This window comes from Microcebus murinus, chromosome 29, assembly GCF_040939455.1.
Source record: "Microcebus murinus isolate Inina chromosome 29, M.murinus_Inina_mat1.0, whole genome shotgun sequence".
Taxonomy (NCBI): Eukaryota; Metazoa; Chordata; class Mammalia; order Primates; family Cheirogaleidae; genus Microcebus; species Microcebus murinus.
Genome location: NC_134132.1, coordinates 16,503,581 through 16,518,616, shown reverse-complemented (window position 1 = coordinate 16,518,616; position 15,036 = coordinate 16,503,581). Strand labels below are relative to the sequence as shown.

The 15,036-nt window shown below is 56.4% G+C and overlaps 1 protein-coding gene across 1 annotated transcript; it reads right to left on the bottom strand.

Moving 5' to 3' along the window:
• Positions 1-1,307: 1,307 nt before the first annotated feature.
• On the bottom strand, positions 1,308-8,744 carry PRDM8 (PR/SET domain 8). The gene is made up of 4 exons (XM_075998648.1): positions 8,472-8,744; positions 5,292-5,512; positions 3,458-3,689; positions 1,308-3,019 (listed from the first exon to the last, which is right to left on the bottom strand). The coding sequence occupies exons 2-4, from the start codon at positions 5,508-5,510 to the stop codon at positions 1,308-1,310; spliced, it is 2,163 nt and encodes a 720-aa protein (XP_075854763.1). The 5' UTR covers positions 5,511-5,512; positions 8,472-8,744.
• Positions 8,745-15,036: the final 6,292 nt, after the last annotated feature.

The following is a 15,036-nucleotide window of genomic DNA, read 5'->3' as shown; positions in this document are numbered from 1 at the left end:
ACATATATCGTCCTTACATCCACACTTATGCAAGTGCTTAATAATAATAATAATAATAATAATTTAAGTAGAAACGTATGACAAATGCATCAATATGTTGCAATATATGACATTTAAAAAAATGTACCTTTGCTTTTTTGGGGGGGAAAGTGGGGAAACGCGTGCATTCGAAAGAAAACCCCCTCCGACAACCCACCCAGGCAAAGATCCACCTTCCTGGCTCTCGTGCGTGCGTGCATGTGTGTGCGCGTGCGCGTGTGTGTCTGTCTGTCTGTCTGATTTCAATGAGAAGCTTCCTAGGGGTTGGAGACTATGTATTTGAATGTGTGTGTGTGTGTGTTTCTTTCTTTCTTTTTTTTTTTTTGGTGGGGGGGATCCAGGGGCGCAAGGAAGGGGTGTCCATTCCTGCAGGCGACTTGGCTGTGCCTGCATGCCTGTGTGTGTGTGTTTGTGTGTGTGTGTGCGCGCGCGCGCGCACGCGCGCGTCTGTCCCGCGTAAACATTTCCATGAAAAGCTTCCTAGGGGGTGGGGACAGGTGTTTGAGTACGTGTGTGTGTTTGAGTATGCGTGTGTTGAGTATGTGTGTTTATTTGGGGGTGCGGGGGGGGGTGTCCGAGTGCAGGGTTGGGGGGGGTGTCCGAGTGCAGGGTTCCGGGGGTGGGTGGGCGCGCGCAAGGGTAGGGGTGTCTATTCCTGCAGGCGACTTGGCCGTGCGTGCGCGCCTGTGTGTGTGTGTGTGTATTTGGGGGTGCGGGGGGGGGGTCTGAGTGCAGGGTTCCGGGGGTGGGGATGGGCGCGCGCAAGGGTAGGGGTGTCCATTCCTGCAGGCGACTTGGCCGTGCGTGCGCGCCTGTGTGTGTGTGTGTGTTTATTTGGGGGTGCGGGGGTCCGAATGCAGGGCTCCGGGGGTGGGTGGGCGCGTGCAAGGATAGGGGTGTCCATTCCTGCAGGCGGCTTGGCCGTGCGCGCGCGCCTGTGTGTGTGTGTGCGCGCGCGCGTGCGTGTCTGTCCCTCGTAAACATTTCCAAGAGAAGCTTCCTAGGGGGTGGGGACAGGTGTTTGAGTATGTGTGTGTGTGTGTGTGTGTGTGTGTGTTTATTTGGGGGTGCGGGGGGTTCCGAGTGCAGGGCTCTGGGGATGGGGGGCGGGCGCGCGCAACGATAGGGGTGTCTATCCCTGCAGGCGGCTCGGCCGTGCGTGCGTGCGCGCGCGCGGGTTTGCGCGCGCGCTGCATGGCGAGCCGGGGTGTCCCCCCTTCCTCGCCCCCTCCCCCCTCCCCGTCCCACCGCGCGCGCGCGCGCGCGGGTCAGTTGTGCGAGGTCATGTGCCTGGACAGGTGGTGCCGCTCGCGGAACGACTCGTTGCAGATGGGGCACTTGAGCTTCTCCTCCCGCCGCCGCTTCACCAGGGGCTCCATGGCGTACTCCTTCTTGTGGTGCGAGCGCATGTGGTACACCAGGTCGGACGTCATGCGGAACGAGGCGTTGCACTTGGCGCACCAGTTCTGCGCGGGCAGGCACAGCGACGTGAAGGACGGCGGCAGCAGCGTCAGCGCGGACGGCAGCTGCAGGGGGCCGGTGGTGGCCGCCGCCGCCGCCGCAGCCGCAGCCGCCGCGGCGGAGCTCTTGGGCCAGAAGGCGGTGGCGTAGAGGAACGGGCTCTGCTTGGGCAGGCCGCCCCCGCCGCCGCCGCCGCCGCCGCCCGCCAGCGCCCCGCAGCCCCCGTTCAGGTCCGCGGCGCCCTGCAGCTTCACGGCGGCCAGCGCAGGGTCGGCGGCCGCGGCGGGGTACAGTCTGGTGGGGCCCACGCCGTCGCCGCCCGGGTGGCACGGCGGCTCCACCGCGCCCAGCTTCTGGCACAGCAGGAGCGGCGACAGCTGCGCGAAGGAGCGCGCGGGCTGCGAGAAGGCGCTCTTGCGCTCGTCGGGGGGCGCCGCGCCCTGGCCGCCCCCGGTGCCCGCGCCGCCCGGGGTCCCCGCGTTCCCGCCGCCGCCGCCGCCGCCCAGCTGCGGCACCGACGTGAAGGCGCTGCCCCGCGCGGGGCTGCCGCCGTCCAGCCGGCCGGGCAGCGCGGCCCCCGGCGCCCGCGGGGCCAGCAGCTTGTCCGCGACGACGCAGCCCCCCGACGACGGCGGCGACGCGGCTGCGGGCGTGGCGGGGCCCCCTCCGCCTCCACCACCCCCGCCACCCCCGCCGCCGCCGGCAGCGTCCTGGTCCTCGTTGGCGACGCCCGCGCCGTCCCCCGCCGCCTCGTCCTGCTGCGCGGCCACCGCCGCCGCGCGCGCCGCCTTCTTCACCTCCACGAAGGCGCTGCGCTTGGCCTCGCCCGTCTCCGGGCTGGGCGGCGCGGCGAAGAGCCGGCCCCCGTGGTCCTCCAGCCCGAAGTAGCTGCCCGCGGCGCGGAACTGCTGCGGGGTGCACACCAGGTCCTCCTTGGACGCGGGCGGGGGCCGCTCGGGGAAGCGACCGCGCGCCCCCGCCAGCCCCGCGCCGCCGCCGTCCGCCGCGTCCTCCGGAAACTTCCTCTTGGCTTTGCCGCCGCCGCCGCCGCTGTCGGGACCCAGCTCGGCATCCTGGTGGCCGCCGCCACCGCCACCGCCACCGCCACCTCCGAGGCCTGGGGGCGCCGGGGAGCAGCTGCGGCCCCCGCGCGAGTTCTCCAGCTCCCGGGCCAGGTTGTGGAAGTCCGTGGACGGCTTCGCGCCCCCGCTGCTGCCGCCGCCGCCTCCGGGCGCCGCGGGCGCATTGGCGCCGTCGGGGGGCGCGGCCGGGTAGTGGTGCATGGGGCCCGCTTTGCAGAACTTGGGGCCCAGCGGCGCGTCCTGCTGCTGCGGCGGCTGCTGCTGGTCTTTGCCGCCGCCGCCCCCGCCGCCCCCGTGGTCTTTGGCGCCCTGGTCGTCGTGGGGGGCGATGTCAGCGCTGTGCAGCCTCTTTGGGCAGCGGAAGCGCAGGTGCGCCACGTAGGGGAACTCGAACTGGAAATGCTGGCTGCACTCCAGGCATGTGTAGGAGGACGACCCTGCGTAGCGAGCACGCACACACACACACACAGAAAGACACCGCACGGTGACTCAGCATCGCCCCCAGGCCTGGTTGCCACCACCCGCTTTCGCAAATCTCCCTGCGTCTCCAGGGCCTGCAAAAAGCCACTGTGCGCGCCCCTGATCGAACCTTCCCTCCTCGCTGGGGAGGGGTTGCAGTCATCTCTCCAGGGTCCCCCGGTTGGCCTCGCCCTGCGTGTCCCAGCTTGGCTGTCTGAGCCCCACCTCAGAAGCTTCCTTTGTGTGGGGGGGGCGGGGGTGGGGGGACAACAGGCGGCCACCACTGCCACCGCGCGCGCGCGCGCGCGTGCGCCTCTTCCCGGGACGCGCGCCCCGCGAAGGCCACCACCACCGCAGCGGCGCGCGCGACAAGTGTGTGTGTGGGCGTGGGGAGGGGGCGTCCCGAGCCAACCTACCGTTCATTTTGCCCATGCATCGGGAAGGGCAGAGCAAGAGCAGCTCGGTGAGTTCCTTCCCGTACCAAACGAGCAGCTCCTCGTCTTTGGCGATCCTGCGGAGAGAGCGGTAAAACAGCTGTCCGTTTTTGATGTAGGCCTCCAGGTTCTGCTCCTCTTTGTCTCTGGCGGACTGCACCAGCCGCAGCCACATGAGGCCTTCGGAGGAACCGTTCGCCGCGGAGGTGTCTACCTGCACAGTTTAAAACAGAAGGGGAAAAAGAAAAGAAAAGAAAGAAAAAAAAAGAGGCAAGAGAGAAGAGGAGGAGAGAGACGCACAGATGAGACAAGGAAGCCAGAGGTGGAAACCCAACATCGTCTTCTGCATGTTACAGTCTTTTTTTTTTTTTTCCCCCAAAAAAATCATCTGAGGCCAAGCTTTCCAAAAATTTGGCCTAAACCTGGGGCCTGTGTTCCTCCTGTTTGTATAGCCGGTTAGGTACGATAACCCATGGCACGAAACACTGTGTGCATCGCTCAGATCGTGGAAGTCTACAGTTTTCACAGATTGCTAGAACACCCAATGAAGGAAATGTCTTCTTAAAACATGTAGGATTAACCTCTTGAGCATTAGATTAATGCTTCTGAATTAGATCCCACGTGACAAAGGCATAGGGAATTTTGTGTTCGTTTCTAAGGTGATGGGGGTGGTAAAAAAAAAAAAAAAAGCAAGCTTCCATGCCTGAAAATTGATCTAAAATAAAAAAAAAAAAGCAAGCTTCCATGCCTGAAAATTGATCTAAAATAAAAAAAAAAAAAGCAAGCTTGAATCTTAGACATGACGTGGCATTTATTTATCTTCCTAACTTTGGCTTGAGCAATTAATAGGCTTTCTTGGTAAAGAGGGAATCACAAATGAGAGAGGCCTTTTTTTTTTAAGCGGAAACACCTGTATTTAATGGTGCTTTCCTGTCAAAACCAATAACATTTTAATTTAAACACAAGCTCTGTGGGTACCAGCTAGTGTTGCCAGAGAAAGTAATATTTGGAGGATGAGAAAGCCTCTAGCATTGCAAGGCAAATATACCCAATACTTGTAAAAAAAAAAAAAAAAAAAAGGACTTTCAGAAAGTAATGAGCATGCAAACAGCCTCAGCCTCAGGGGAAATCTCCCCAAGAGTTTAAGAAGTCACATTCATCATCGCCAGGAAAACTCAGAACTTAAGACCCTGCCTTAGACATTTCAGGCCGGTACTGCCTGTCATCCTAGCACTCTGGGAGGCCAAAGCGGGCAAATTGCTCCGAGGTCAGGAGTTCGAAACCAGCCTGAGCAACAGCGAGACCCTGTCTCTACTAAAAAATAGAAAGAAATTAATTGGCCAACTAATATATATATAGAAAAAAATGAGCCGGGCATGGTGGCGCATGCCTGTAGTCCCAGCTCCTCGGGAGGAGGCTGAGGCAGGAGGATCGCTTGAGCCCAGGAGTCTGAGGTTGCTGTGAGCGGGGCTGACGCCACGGCACTCACTCTAGCCTGGGCAACAGAGTGAGACTCTGTCTCAAAAAAACAAAACAAAAACAGAAACCACCCTGCCTTAGATATTTCTAACATTCCCAAATCAAAATTTCTGTGTTATTTATTCCAGGAAAAAAAGAAATCAGTTGACCATCATTTGAGCTTAATTTTCCTTTTGTCTTTTTTTTTTTTTTTTTTTTTTTGCAGGTGCGATAGGATTGCTCGCATCATCATCATCATCACCGTTGCATTTTCTGCACCCGGAAACTTGTCTCCAACGCGTGATTAGAGACGAGTCTTAGTTCATTTTCGACAGGACCGGCTGGGACGGGGACTCACCCGGAAGATATAAGGGACCGTCCTCTTGTCCGTAGACTTGAGAGCGATGAAAGCTATGCTGTCATACAGGGACGTGTGGCTCAGGACGCAGGGGCCGAATATAGCGTTCTCTGGGATGTCGCAGGTGGTGTACACGCTGGTGAAAATATCTGTTAGGCACTGCTGGACAGCTTTGGCCTCTCCATCCCAGATGCCTCTCTGGATGCTGGAATCCTCCATCACTGAAGACAAGACACACCGCACAAGGAAGTGAGTTCCCCGGCTCCTTTTTCCCTCTGCAAACCCCGGGGGGCAGAACATCTCAACTACTACACAGCTTTTCCTTGCATGCACTTGCCTCATTTTTTGCATAGCTCAGATGAATCTGGCATGAGGTTTTTTTTGTTGTTGTTGTTGTTTGAGACAGAGTCTCACTCTGTCACCGGGCTAGAGTGAGTGCCGTGGCGTCAGCCTCGCTCACAGCAACCTCCGACTCCTGGGCTCCAGCGATCCTCCTGCCTCAGCTGGGACTACAGGCATGCGCCACCACACCCGGCTCATTTTCTCTCTCTATATTTTTAGTTGGCCAATGAATTTCTTTCTGTTTTTTCGGGGGTCTCGCTCTTGCTCAGGCTGGTTTTGAACTCCTGACCTCAGAGCGATCCGCCCGCCTCGGCCTCCCAGAGTGCTAGCATGACTGGCGTGAGCCACCGCGCCCGCCCTGCCCGGCCTGGCATATTTTAAAGATGCAAATAAGGGAAACTTTAAAAAATAATAATAATTGGAAATAATCAGAGGTCCGGAGCTGGCTGGCTGCTTGGAAAAAAAGGAACAGAAAGAGATAGATAGGAAAGAGTAGGTCAATTTTTTTTTTTTTGCAACATCTTGGTGTCAAATGGGGTTTGGAGGTGATGGGGAGAAGAAATAATACTATTATTATTATTATCATTATTATTTTTTGCAGCCTATAGGTTTGCCTGCCTGGTAGAAACTTCTAACCCTTGGGGGAAATATTCTTTCCTCCTGTGCATTGAACTGGTGGATGCCCAAGAGCCCATTTTTTTCCCCTTCTTCTTCCAAAGAGGGGAGCAGCACTAGCCGGGCAGGCAGGGAGACAGCAGAGCGTGGCGAATGGATTTCAAGCCCAGTGTCAGGGCCACACTCTGCAAACCTCCAAAAAGGGACCTGCGTCTGCTCATTACCATAATCCAACGCAGTCCCTCCCGAGGAGGCTGTAATTAAAAGCAGCAAGCAGAGGTAATTTTTTTTTTCCCCCTTCCTCGACATGCCTATTTATGGAGGAGAGAGAATCCCAGAGACCTGGTTATAGAAAAAAGGGGGTGCGTTGACTTGAGTCACACGGGCGGACCATGAAATGAGCAGGTACGGGAGACAGGCGTGAAGGGTCGGTCCCCTGTCTGGAAACGCTGTGTGTGGAATGACTCATGAATTCTCACCGCAACTCTCCCCCTACCCCCACGAACGATCCTGTTTGGGCAACAGGGACCAGATCCGCTTGAGTTTTTCTCCGTGTTTTTTCCCCTCCGGCTCTTTAATCCTCAGCAATTTAGAGAGCAATGAATGTCCCAGTGGAAGACTCTCTATTAAGCTATCATAAAGGGACAGTTACCTTCCTGAGCTAATGGACACCCCCCCACACACACACACACAACACTTAACCATTAAAAAAAACAAAAACCCAAAAAACAAAAAACCACCACCGGCATTTCACATTCCAAACTAGCTTTGAACCGAGCTGCAGTGTCTCACTCTTCCTGGCCCATCCAAAGATTCCTCTGAGTTTGTTTTATCCTAATAACGTCCCGATCGGCATTCGTTGATGTACCCTTTGCATAATTTTAACAGCGGGGAAAGAGGAGACCTAATTCTTTTCCTGCAATGCCGTCCAATATGGGATAATATTAATAACGTCTATTTTTTTTATCTTAATGTCTATGAACCGTTTAATCTTGCAAATGTGACCGCAGGGTAGCAGAGGTTGTTTTTTTTTGTTTTGTTTTTTGGTTTTTTTTTTTTCTCCTTTTCCAGCTAACATTGGCTAAAACTTTGGCCCGGCCTCTTTTTCCATTCATTCTCTTGCGTCTCCAAAAATGTCAAGCAGTCGGGCTCAATCTGCCAGACGGCAGCAGCAGCAGCCATAAGGGAAAAATATCCACAAAGCGGAAACTTTTACTACACGACATCATCTATCCCTGGGCGTATTTATTTACCCCCATGCAAATTAGCCTTCCTGATTTCCAGTTAATAAATAGTTTAATTTGTTAAATATGTTTAATAAATTTTAAAAATATATATATTTTTTTAAAAAAAAAATCAGAACGTCTAATCTCATTTCTCCACTGCAATCCTATTCTCCCCTTTTCAGTTTCCTGCCATTCCGCCTGGTTGTGTGTGCCTCGATTTCTCTCCTCCTCCTTTTTTGCTTTTTTTCTAAAAAAAAAAAAAAAATCTCTTTTCACACTCAAGCGCCTCTTTGTGTTGGGGGAGGTCGCTTCCCGTCACTTGGGGCCCCATGGCAGCGGAGGGCACAGTCATTAAAGATGCGGTTCCACCTAACAATACGCGCGTAAAGATCCCGGCTGCCTGCGCAGCGCTCACGGCGGTCCGCGAGGCTCCCGGCCGGCTGGGCGGCCGCCGCGGGAGCCTCCGGCCGCGGGTCACCGTGACCGCGGTCGCCTGTGCCACCCAGCCTGTCCCGGCCCCGCGTCCCGCGCGCGCGCGCTAGGCCCCGGCTCGGCTCGCGCGCTGCGTGCGCTCGGGGACGTCCCCGCCGCCGGAGCCACCCGGGCCCGCAGAAAGCCACCGCCAGCCGTCCCCGCAGGCAGGCAGGCAGGCAGGCATTGTTTGGCGGCCTGGCTCGCGCGACACCCGGTCCCCACTTCCCCCCTCTCCCCGACCCCCACGGGGGCAGGCAAAGTGCTCCTCACCTGCTCTTCCTTTTGTACAACCTCGGTGGCACGAGAGAGAGAGACCCCCTCAACCCCTGTTGTCCTCAATTATTTCCCCTCCCCTCCTGTCTCTCTCTCTCTCTCTTTCTCTCTCTTTCTCTTCTGGACCGGGAGGGACCCAGGGACGACGACAACATTTCCCTACTCTTGCCACCAAACCTGCCTCCCTCCCTCCCTTCCTCCTTTCCCCCTCAAACCCCCTCCCACACCCATGCAGATTTTCTAGACTCACCGGGGAGAAACGAGGTCGGGATCCGAGAGATGGTCCCCCCCCAAAAAAATTTTCTGAGGCCACCTGGAACGGGAGGCGACGCTGGCGCGCGCGCCGGGAGTCGTGTGTCGCTTCTCCGCCTATTGTGTCAAGTGCGTTTCCATGTCAGGCAGGGGTTGGGGTTGGTGTCAGGTAGGGGCTGCCTAAATTAAAAGAGGAGAGAGATGGGGAGAAAGGAAGGAGAGGGAGAGAGAGGGAGAGAGAGAAGCGCAGAGAGAGAGAGAGTTGTACAGATGGACGCGACGCAGTGACTGACTGGCAGCCAGGCGCACACTTTTTGTTTGCCACACATAATCTGCTCAATGACGCGTGACAGCCCACGTCTCCTCCCTTTAACTCTTTGCTGCGCCGGGCGCCGCCGCCCGCCCGCCCGCCCGGCTGCAGCAGCCTCGCGCGCCCCGAGGTCGCGCGCCCTCCCTCCCTGCGCGGGTGGCGACCGTCCCCTCGTCGTGGTCGTGGTCTTGTGCCGCAGGAGCCCGGGACCTCCGGGACTACACACCAGTGTCCGAGGTTGGAGAGGAGAGGGGAAAGCACCAAGAAGACTTAAAGAGGCCTCTTTCCCCCCCTTTTTCACCGGGGCCACTTGGAGAACCTCTCCGACGGCGACGGACAGAACGGGACACCCAGTGCGTGCGCGGGCCCGAGGTCCACGAAGTTGGGGGGCGTCGGGGGGAGGGGACAGAGAGCTGCAGATTAGCCCCACACACACACACACACACACACCCTGGAGGGAGAGACTCTCTGGCCACTGAGCCACCACTGAATTAATTGCACACGGGGCGGATGACAAACTGTCGCCAGCTCTCTTCGCGAGCGCTCGCAACCCCCAAGGCCCCTCGGGTTGCACGTTGCAGAGCCGGCGCGCTTTGGAGAGGACTTGGCTCAGCCTCCTCCTCCTCCTTCTTGTGGCCCAGGGGGGCGGAGAGTGGGGGGGTGTACCGGGTTAATAAGGGCCAGAGAGGGGCGGGGGTTGGGGGTGGGGAGGGACGGTCGCCAGATCTCGGAAGCAAAGGGGGCTCGCTCACAGAGGGGCTCTGGTCCCAGGACGCGAAGAACACAGGTTGCAGGGACTCAGGCTGTCCCTGCTCGTGTGACCCTCTGCGCGGGCGGCGGTGCCATCTGCCTGGAGGCTGGAGGACCCCGTAATGGGGGGGGTGGGGGTGGGGATGGGTGGGGGAGGGTCTCCCAGCACTCTATGACCTCGGGGTCGAGGCGTGGAGGGGTGGGGGGTGATGCAAAGTGGAGATGATTGCAGATGCGCTCTGCAGAGCTTGCGCGTCCAAGCGGCTGCTGGATGGAGCTGGGGTCTCCCGAGCCTCGTTTGCGCGCGGAGCCACTTAGAGGCGCTGGCTCGCTCGCCCCCCCGTTCGTGCCGCAGCTGAGGCTAATGACTCTCGAGGTCTTTTAACGGCCTGAAAGTCGACTCCTTCTGCCCCGCCCGGGGCTGCGACACGATTTCACTGGGGTGGAGGTAACCATGGCGTTCTTTTATTTATTTATTTTTTTGCAATGCAATTCTTTACTTTTTTTTTTTTTGAGACAAAGTCTCACTTTTGTTGCCCCGGGCTAGAGTGAGTGTCGCGTGGCATCAGCTTAGCTCACAGCAACCTCAGACTCCTGGGCTCAAGCGAGCCTCCTGCCTCAGCCTCCTCCTCCTCCTGAGTAGCTGGGACTACAGGCATGCGCCACCATGCCCGGCTCATTTCATATATATATATATATATATATATATTTTTTAGTGGTTTGGCTAATTGCTTTCTATTTATAGTAGAGACCGGGGGTCTCGCTCTTGCTCAGGCTGGTCTCGAACTCCTGAGCTGGAGCGATCCTCCCGCCTCGGCCTCCCAGAGTGCTGGGGTGACAGGCGTGAGCCACCGCGCCCCGGCCTTGCAGTTCAATTCTCTACTTCTAAAGGAAGGGAGGCCTTCCGGTGGTTTAGACAGACAGCCCCTCAGCTCCCTGAGCCTCACCCACACCGCTGCTGCTTGGAAGCGGGCCATCCGTTAGCGTCAGGAGCAATGGGATCGCGGCCGGCTAGAACAGAGGAAGCAGAACCGCCAGGGCTCAGACTGGGAGACAGCTCTGGCTTTGCCAAGGGTTGAAGCAGGTGAGTCTTTGGAGCAGGGCGAGTTGGTGTTCGCTGGATCCTCTTGCAGCTCTGAGAACCACCCCCCCCTTCTCTGGAACCCACTGGGGGAGTGGAGGCTCTGGCCTCCAGGAGCCCGGACTCCAAGGAGGCCAGGCAGGGATTTGCCCAGGAGACATGGCCAGTGTGGGCAGCCTGCCACTGCATTGGTCCTCTCCTTTGTCTCTGTCTCTGCTTCTCCATGTGTGTGTGCATGTGAGTGTCTCTGTGTGTGTGTGCATGTGAGTGTCTCTGTGTGTGTGTCTCTGTGTGTGCATGTGAGTGTCTGTGTGTGTGTGTATGTGAGTGTCTCTGTGTGTGCGCATGTGTGTGTGTGCATGTGAGTGTCTGTGTGTGTGCATGTGTGTCTCTGTGTGTGCATGTGAGTGTCTGTGTGTGTGTGCATGTGTGTCTCTGTGTGTGTGCATGTGTCTGTGTGTGTGTGCATGTGAGTGTCAGTGTGTGTGTGCATGTGTGTCTCTGTGTGTGTGCATGTGAGTGTCTCTGTGTGTGTGCATGTGAGTGTCTCTGTGTGTGTGCATGTGAGTGTCTCTGTGTGTGTGTGCATGTGAGTGTCTCTGTGTGTGTGTGCATGTGAGTGTCTCTGTGTGTGTGTCTCTGTGTGTGCATGTGAGTGTCTGTGTGTGTGTGTGCATGTGAGTGTCTGTGTGTGTGTGCATGTGAGTGTCTCTGTGTGTGCGCATGTGTGTGTGCATGTGAGTGTCTGTGTGTGTGTGCATGTGAGTGTCTGTGTGTGTGCATGTGTGTCTCTGTGTGTGTGCATGTGAGTGTCTGTGTGTGTGCATGTGAGTGTCTCTGTGTGTGCATGTGAGTGTCTGTGTGTGTGTGCATGTGAGTGTCTCTGTGTGTGCATGTGAGTGTCTGTGTGTGTGTGCATGTGAGTGTCTGTGTGTGTGTGCATGTGAGTGTCTGTGTGTGTGCATGTGAGTGTCTCTCTGTGTGTGTGCATGTGAGTGTCTCTGTGTGTGTGTGCATGTGAGTGTCTGTGTGTGTGCATGTGAGTGTCTCTGTGTGTGCATGTGAGTGTCTCTGTGTGTGTGCATGTGAGTGTCTCTGTGTGTGCATGTGAGTGTCTGTGTGTGTGCATGTGAGTGTCTCTGTGTGTGCATGTGAGTGTCTCTCTGTGTGTGTGCATGTGAGTGTCTCTGTGTGTGTGCATGTGAGTGTCTCTGTGTGTGCATGTGAGTGTCTCTCTGTGTGTGTGCATGTGAGTGTCTCTGTGTGTGTGCATGTGAGTGTCTCTGTGTGTGCATGTGAGTGTCTCTGTGTGTGTGCATGTGAGTGTCTCTGTGTGTGCATGTGAGTGTCTGTGTGTGTGCATGTGAGTGTCTGTGTGTGTGTGCATGTGAGTGTCTGTGTGTGTGCATGTGAGTGTCTCTGTGTGTGCATGTGAGTGTCTGTGTGTGTGTGCATGTGAGTGTCTGTGTGTGTGTGCATGTGAGTGTCTCTGTGTGTGCATGTGAGTGTCTGTGTGTGTGTGCATGTGAGTGTCTGTGTGTGTGCATGTGAGTGTCTGTGTGTGTGCATGTGAGTGTCTGTGTGTGTGTGCATGTGAGTGTCTCTGTGTGTGTGCATGTGAGTGTCTCTGTGTGTGCATGTGAGTGTCTGTGTGTGTGTGTGAATGTGAGTGTCTCTGTGTGTGCATGTGAGTGTCTCTGTGTGTGTGTGCATGTGAGTGTCTCTGTGTGTGCATGTAAGTGTCTGTGTGTGTGCATGTGAGTGTCTCTCTGTGTGTGTGCATGTGCGTGTCTGTGTGTGTGCATGTGAGTGTCTCTGTGTGTGCATGTGAGTGTCTGTGTGTGTGTGCATGTGAGTGTCTCTGTGTGTGTGTGCATGTGTGTGTCTGTGTGTGTGCATGTGAGTGTCTCTGTGTGTGTGCATGTGAGTGTCTCTCTGTGTGTGCATGTGCGTGTCTGTGTGTGTGTGCATGTGAGTGTCTCTGTGTGTGTGTGCATGTGTGTGTGTGCATGTGAGTGTCTGTGTGTGTGTGCATGTGTGTCTCTGTGTGTGTGCATGTGAGTGTCTGTGTGTGTGTGTGCATGTGAGTGTCTCTGTGTGTGCATGTGAGTGTCTCTGTGTGTGTGCATGTGAGTGTCTCTCTATGTGTGTGCATGTGCGTGTCTGCGTGTGTGTGCATGTGAGTGTCTATGTGTGTGTGCATGTGAGTGTCTCTGTGTGTGTGCATGTGAGTGTCTGTGTGTGTGTGCATGTGAGTGTCTCTGTGTGTGTGTGCATGTGAGTGTCTCTGTGTGTGTGTGCATGTGAGTGTCTGTGTGTGTGTGCATGTGAGTGTCTCTGTGTGTGTGCATGTGAGTGTCTCTCTGTGTGTGTGCATGTGAGTGTCTCTGTGTGTGTGCATGTGAGTGTCTCTGTGTGTGTGCATGTGAGTGTCTCTGTGTGTGTGTGCATGTGAGTGTCTGTGTGTGTGCATGTGAGTGTCTCTGTGTGTGCATGTGAGTGTCTCTGTGTGTGTGCATGTGAGTGTCTCTGTGTGTGTGTGCATGTGAGTGTCTGTGTGTGTGTGCATGTGAGTGTGTGTGTGTGCGTGTGCGTGTGTGTGTTCTCTGCTCTTTTCTGGCCGGCAGGCCACACGCCTCATCCCCAGTCCTCAGCACCGCTGCTGTCTGGGACTGGAAGAAGGAGGGGCTGCGAATCCACAGCTATCTGAGAGAGAGTGGAGAATGCCTCCCTATTTTTCAGGTTAGCTACTGACAGTTACAAAGAAGGCTTTTTTGAAAGTCTTCCCCTTAAAAAAAAAGGTGTCTTTTCTCTTACGCAACTATGTGCAGTTTTCACTAGCGTGGCTGGGGCTGGCCGCTCCTCATGAGCAAGGCTGGGCGCAATGCGGGCGCGCGTCCGGGTATAAGAATTTGCAGCTGCGTTTAGCCACCGACTGTCCCACGACCGCTGCTCCACTGAATAGGAGACTAATCTCTCTCTCTCTCCCCCCTTCTCTATCTCCCTCCCCTTTTCTCTCTCTCCTTCCCTTCCCTTTCTCTCTTTCTCTCTCTCCCTCCCCTTCTCTCTCTCTCTCCCTCCCCTTCTCTCTTTCTCTCTCTCCCTCCCCTTCTCTCTCCTTCCCCTTCTCTCTCTCTCTCCCTCCCCTTCTCTCTTTCTCTCTCTCCCTCCCCTTCTCTCTCCTTCCCCTTCTCTCTCTCTCTCCCTCCCCTTCTCTCTTTCTCTCTCCCTCCCCTTCTTTCTCTCTCCCTCCCCGTCTCTCTCTCTCTTTCCCCTTCTCTCTCTCTCTTTCCCCTTCTCTCTCTTTCTCTCTCTCTTTCTCTCTCCCTCCCCTTCCCTCTCTCTCCTTCCCCTTCTCTCTCTCTCTCCCTCCCCTTCTCGCTCTCTCCCTCCCCTTCTCGCTCTCTCCCTCCCCTTCTCTCTCTCTTTCCCCTTCTCTCTCTTTCTCTCTCTCTCTCCCTCCCCTTCCCTCTCTCTCTCTCTCTCTCTCCCTCCCCTTCTCGCTCTCTCCCTCCCCTTCTCTCTCTCTCTCTCCCTCCCCTTCTCGCTCTCTCTCTCCCTCCCCTTCTCGCTCTCTCCCTCCCCTTCTCTCTCTCTCTCTCCCTCCCCTTCTCGCTCTCTCCCTCCCCTTCTCTCTCTCTTTCCCCTTCTCTCTCTTTCTCTCTCTCTCTCCCTCCCCTTCCCTCTCTCTCTCTCTCTCCCTCCCCTTCTCGCTCTCTCCCTCCCCTTCTCTCTCTCTCTCTCCCTCCCCTTCCCTCTCTCTCTCTCTCTCCCTCCCCTTCTCGCTCTCTCCCTCCCCTTCTCTCTCTCTCTCTCCCTCCCCTTCTCGCTCTCTCCCTCCCCTTCTCTCTCTCTCTCCCTCCCCTTCTCGCTCTCTCCCTCCCCTTCTCGCTCTCTCCCTCCCCTTCTCTCTCTCTCTCTCCCTCCCCTTCTCGCTCTCTCCCTCCCCTTCTCTCTCTCTCTCTCCCTCCCCTTCTCGCTCTCTCCCTCCCCTTCTCTCTCTCTCTCCCTCCCCTTCTCGCTCTCTCCCTCCCCTTCTCGCTCTCTCCCTCCCCTTCTCTCTCTCTCTCTCCCTCCCCTTCTCGCTCTCTCCCTCCCCTTCTCTCTCTCTCTCTCCCTCCCCTTCTCTCTCTCTCTCTCTCCCTCCCCTTCTCGCTCTCTCCCTCCCCTTCTCTCTCTCTCTCTCCCTCCCCTTCTCGCTCTCTCCCTCCCCTTCTCTCTCTCTCTCTCCCTCCCCTTCTCTCTCTCTTTCCCCTTCTCTCTCTTTCTCTCTCTCTCTCCCTCCCCTTCCCTCTCTCTCTCTTTCTCTCTCCCTCCCCTTCCCTCTCTCTCTCTTTCTCTCTCCCTCCCCTTCCCTCTCTCTCTCTCTCTCTCTCTCTCACACACACACACATCAGCAATGAAAGCATTTGCCCCCCTCCC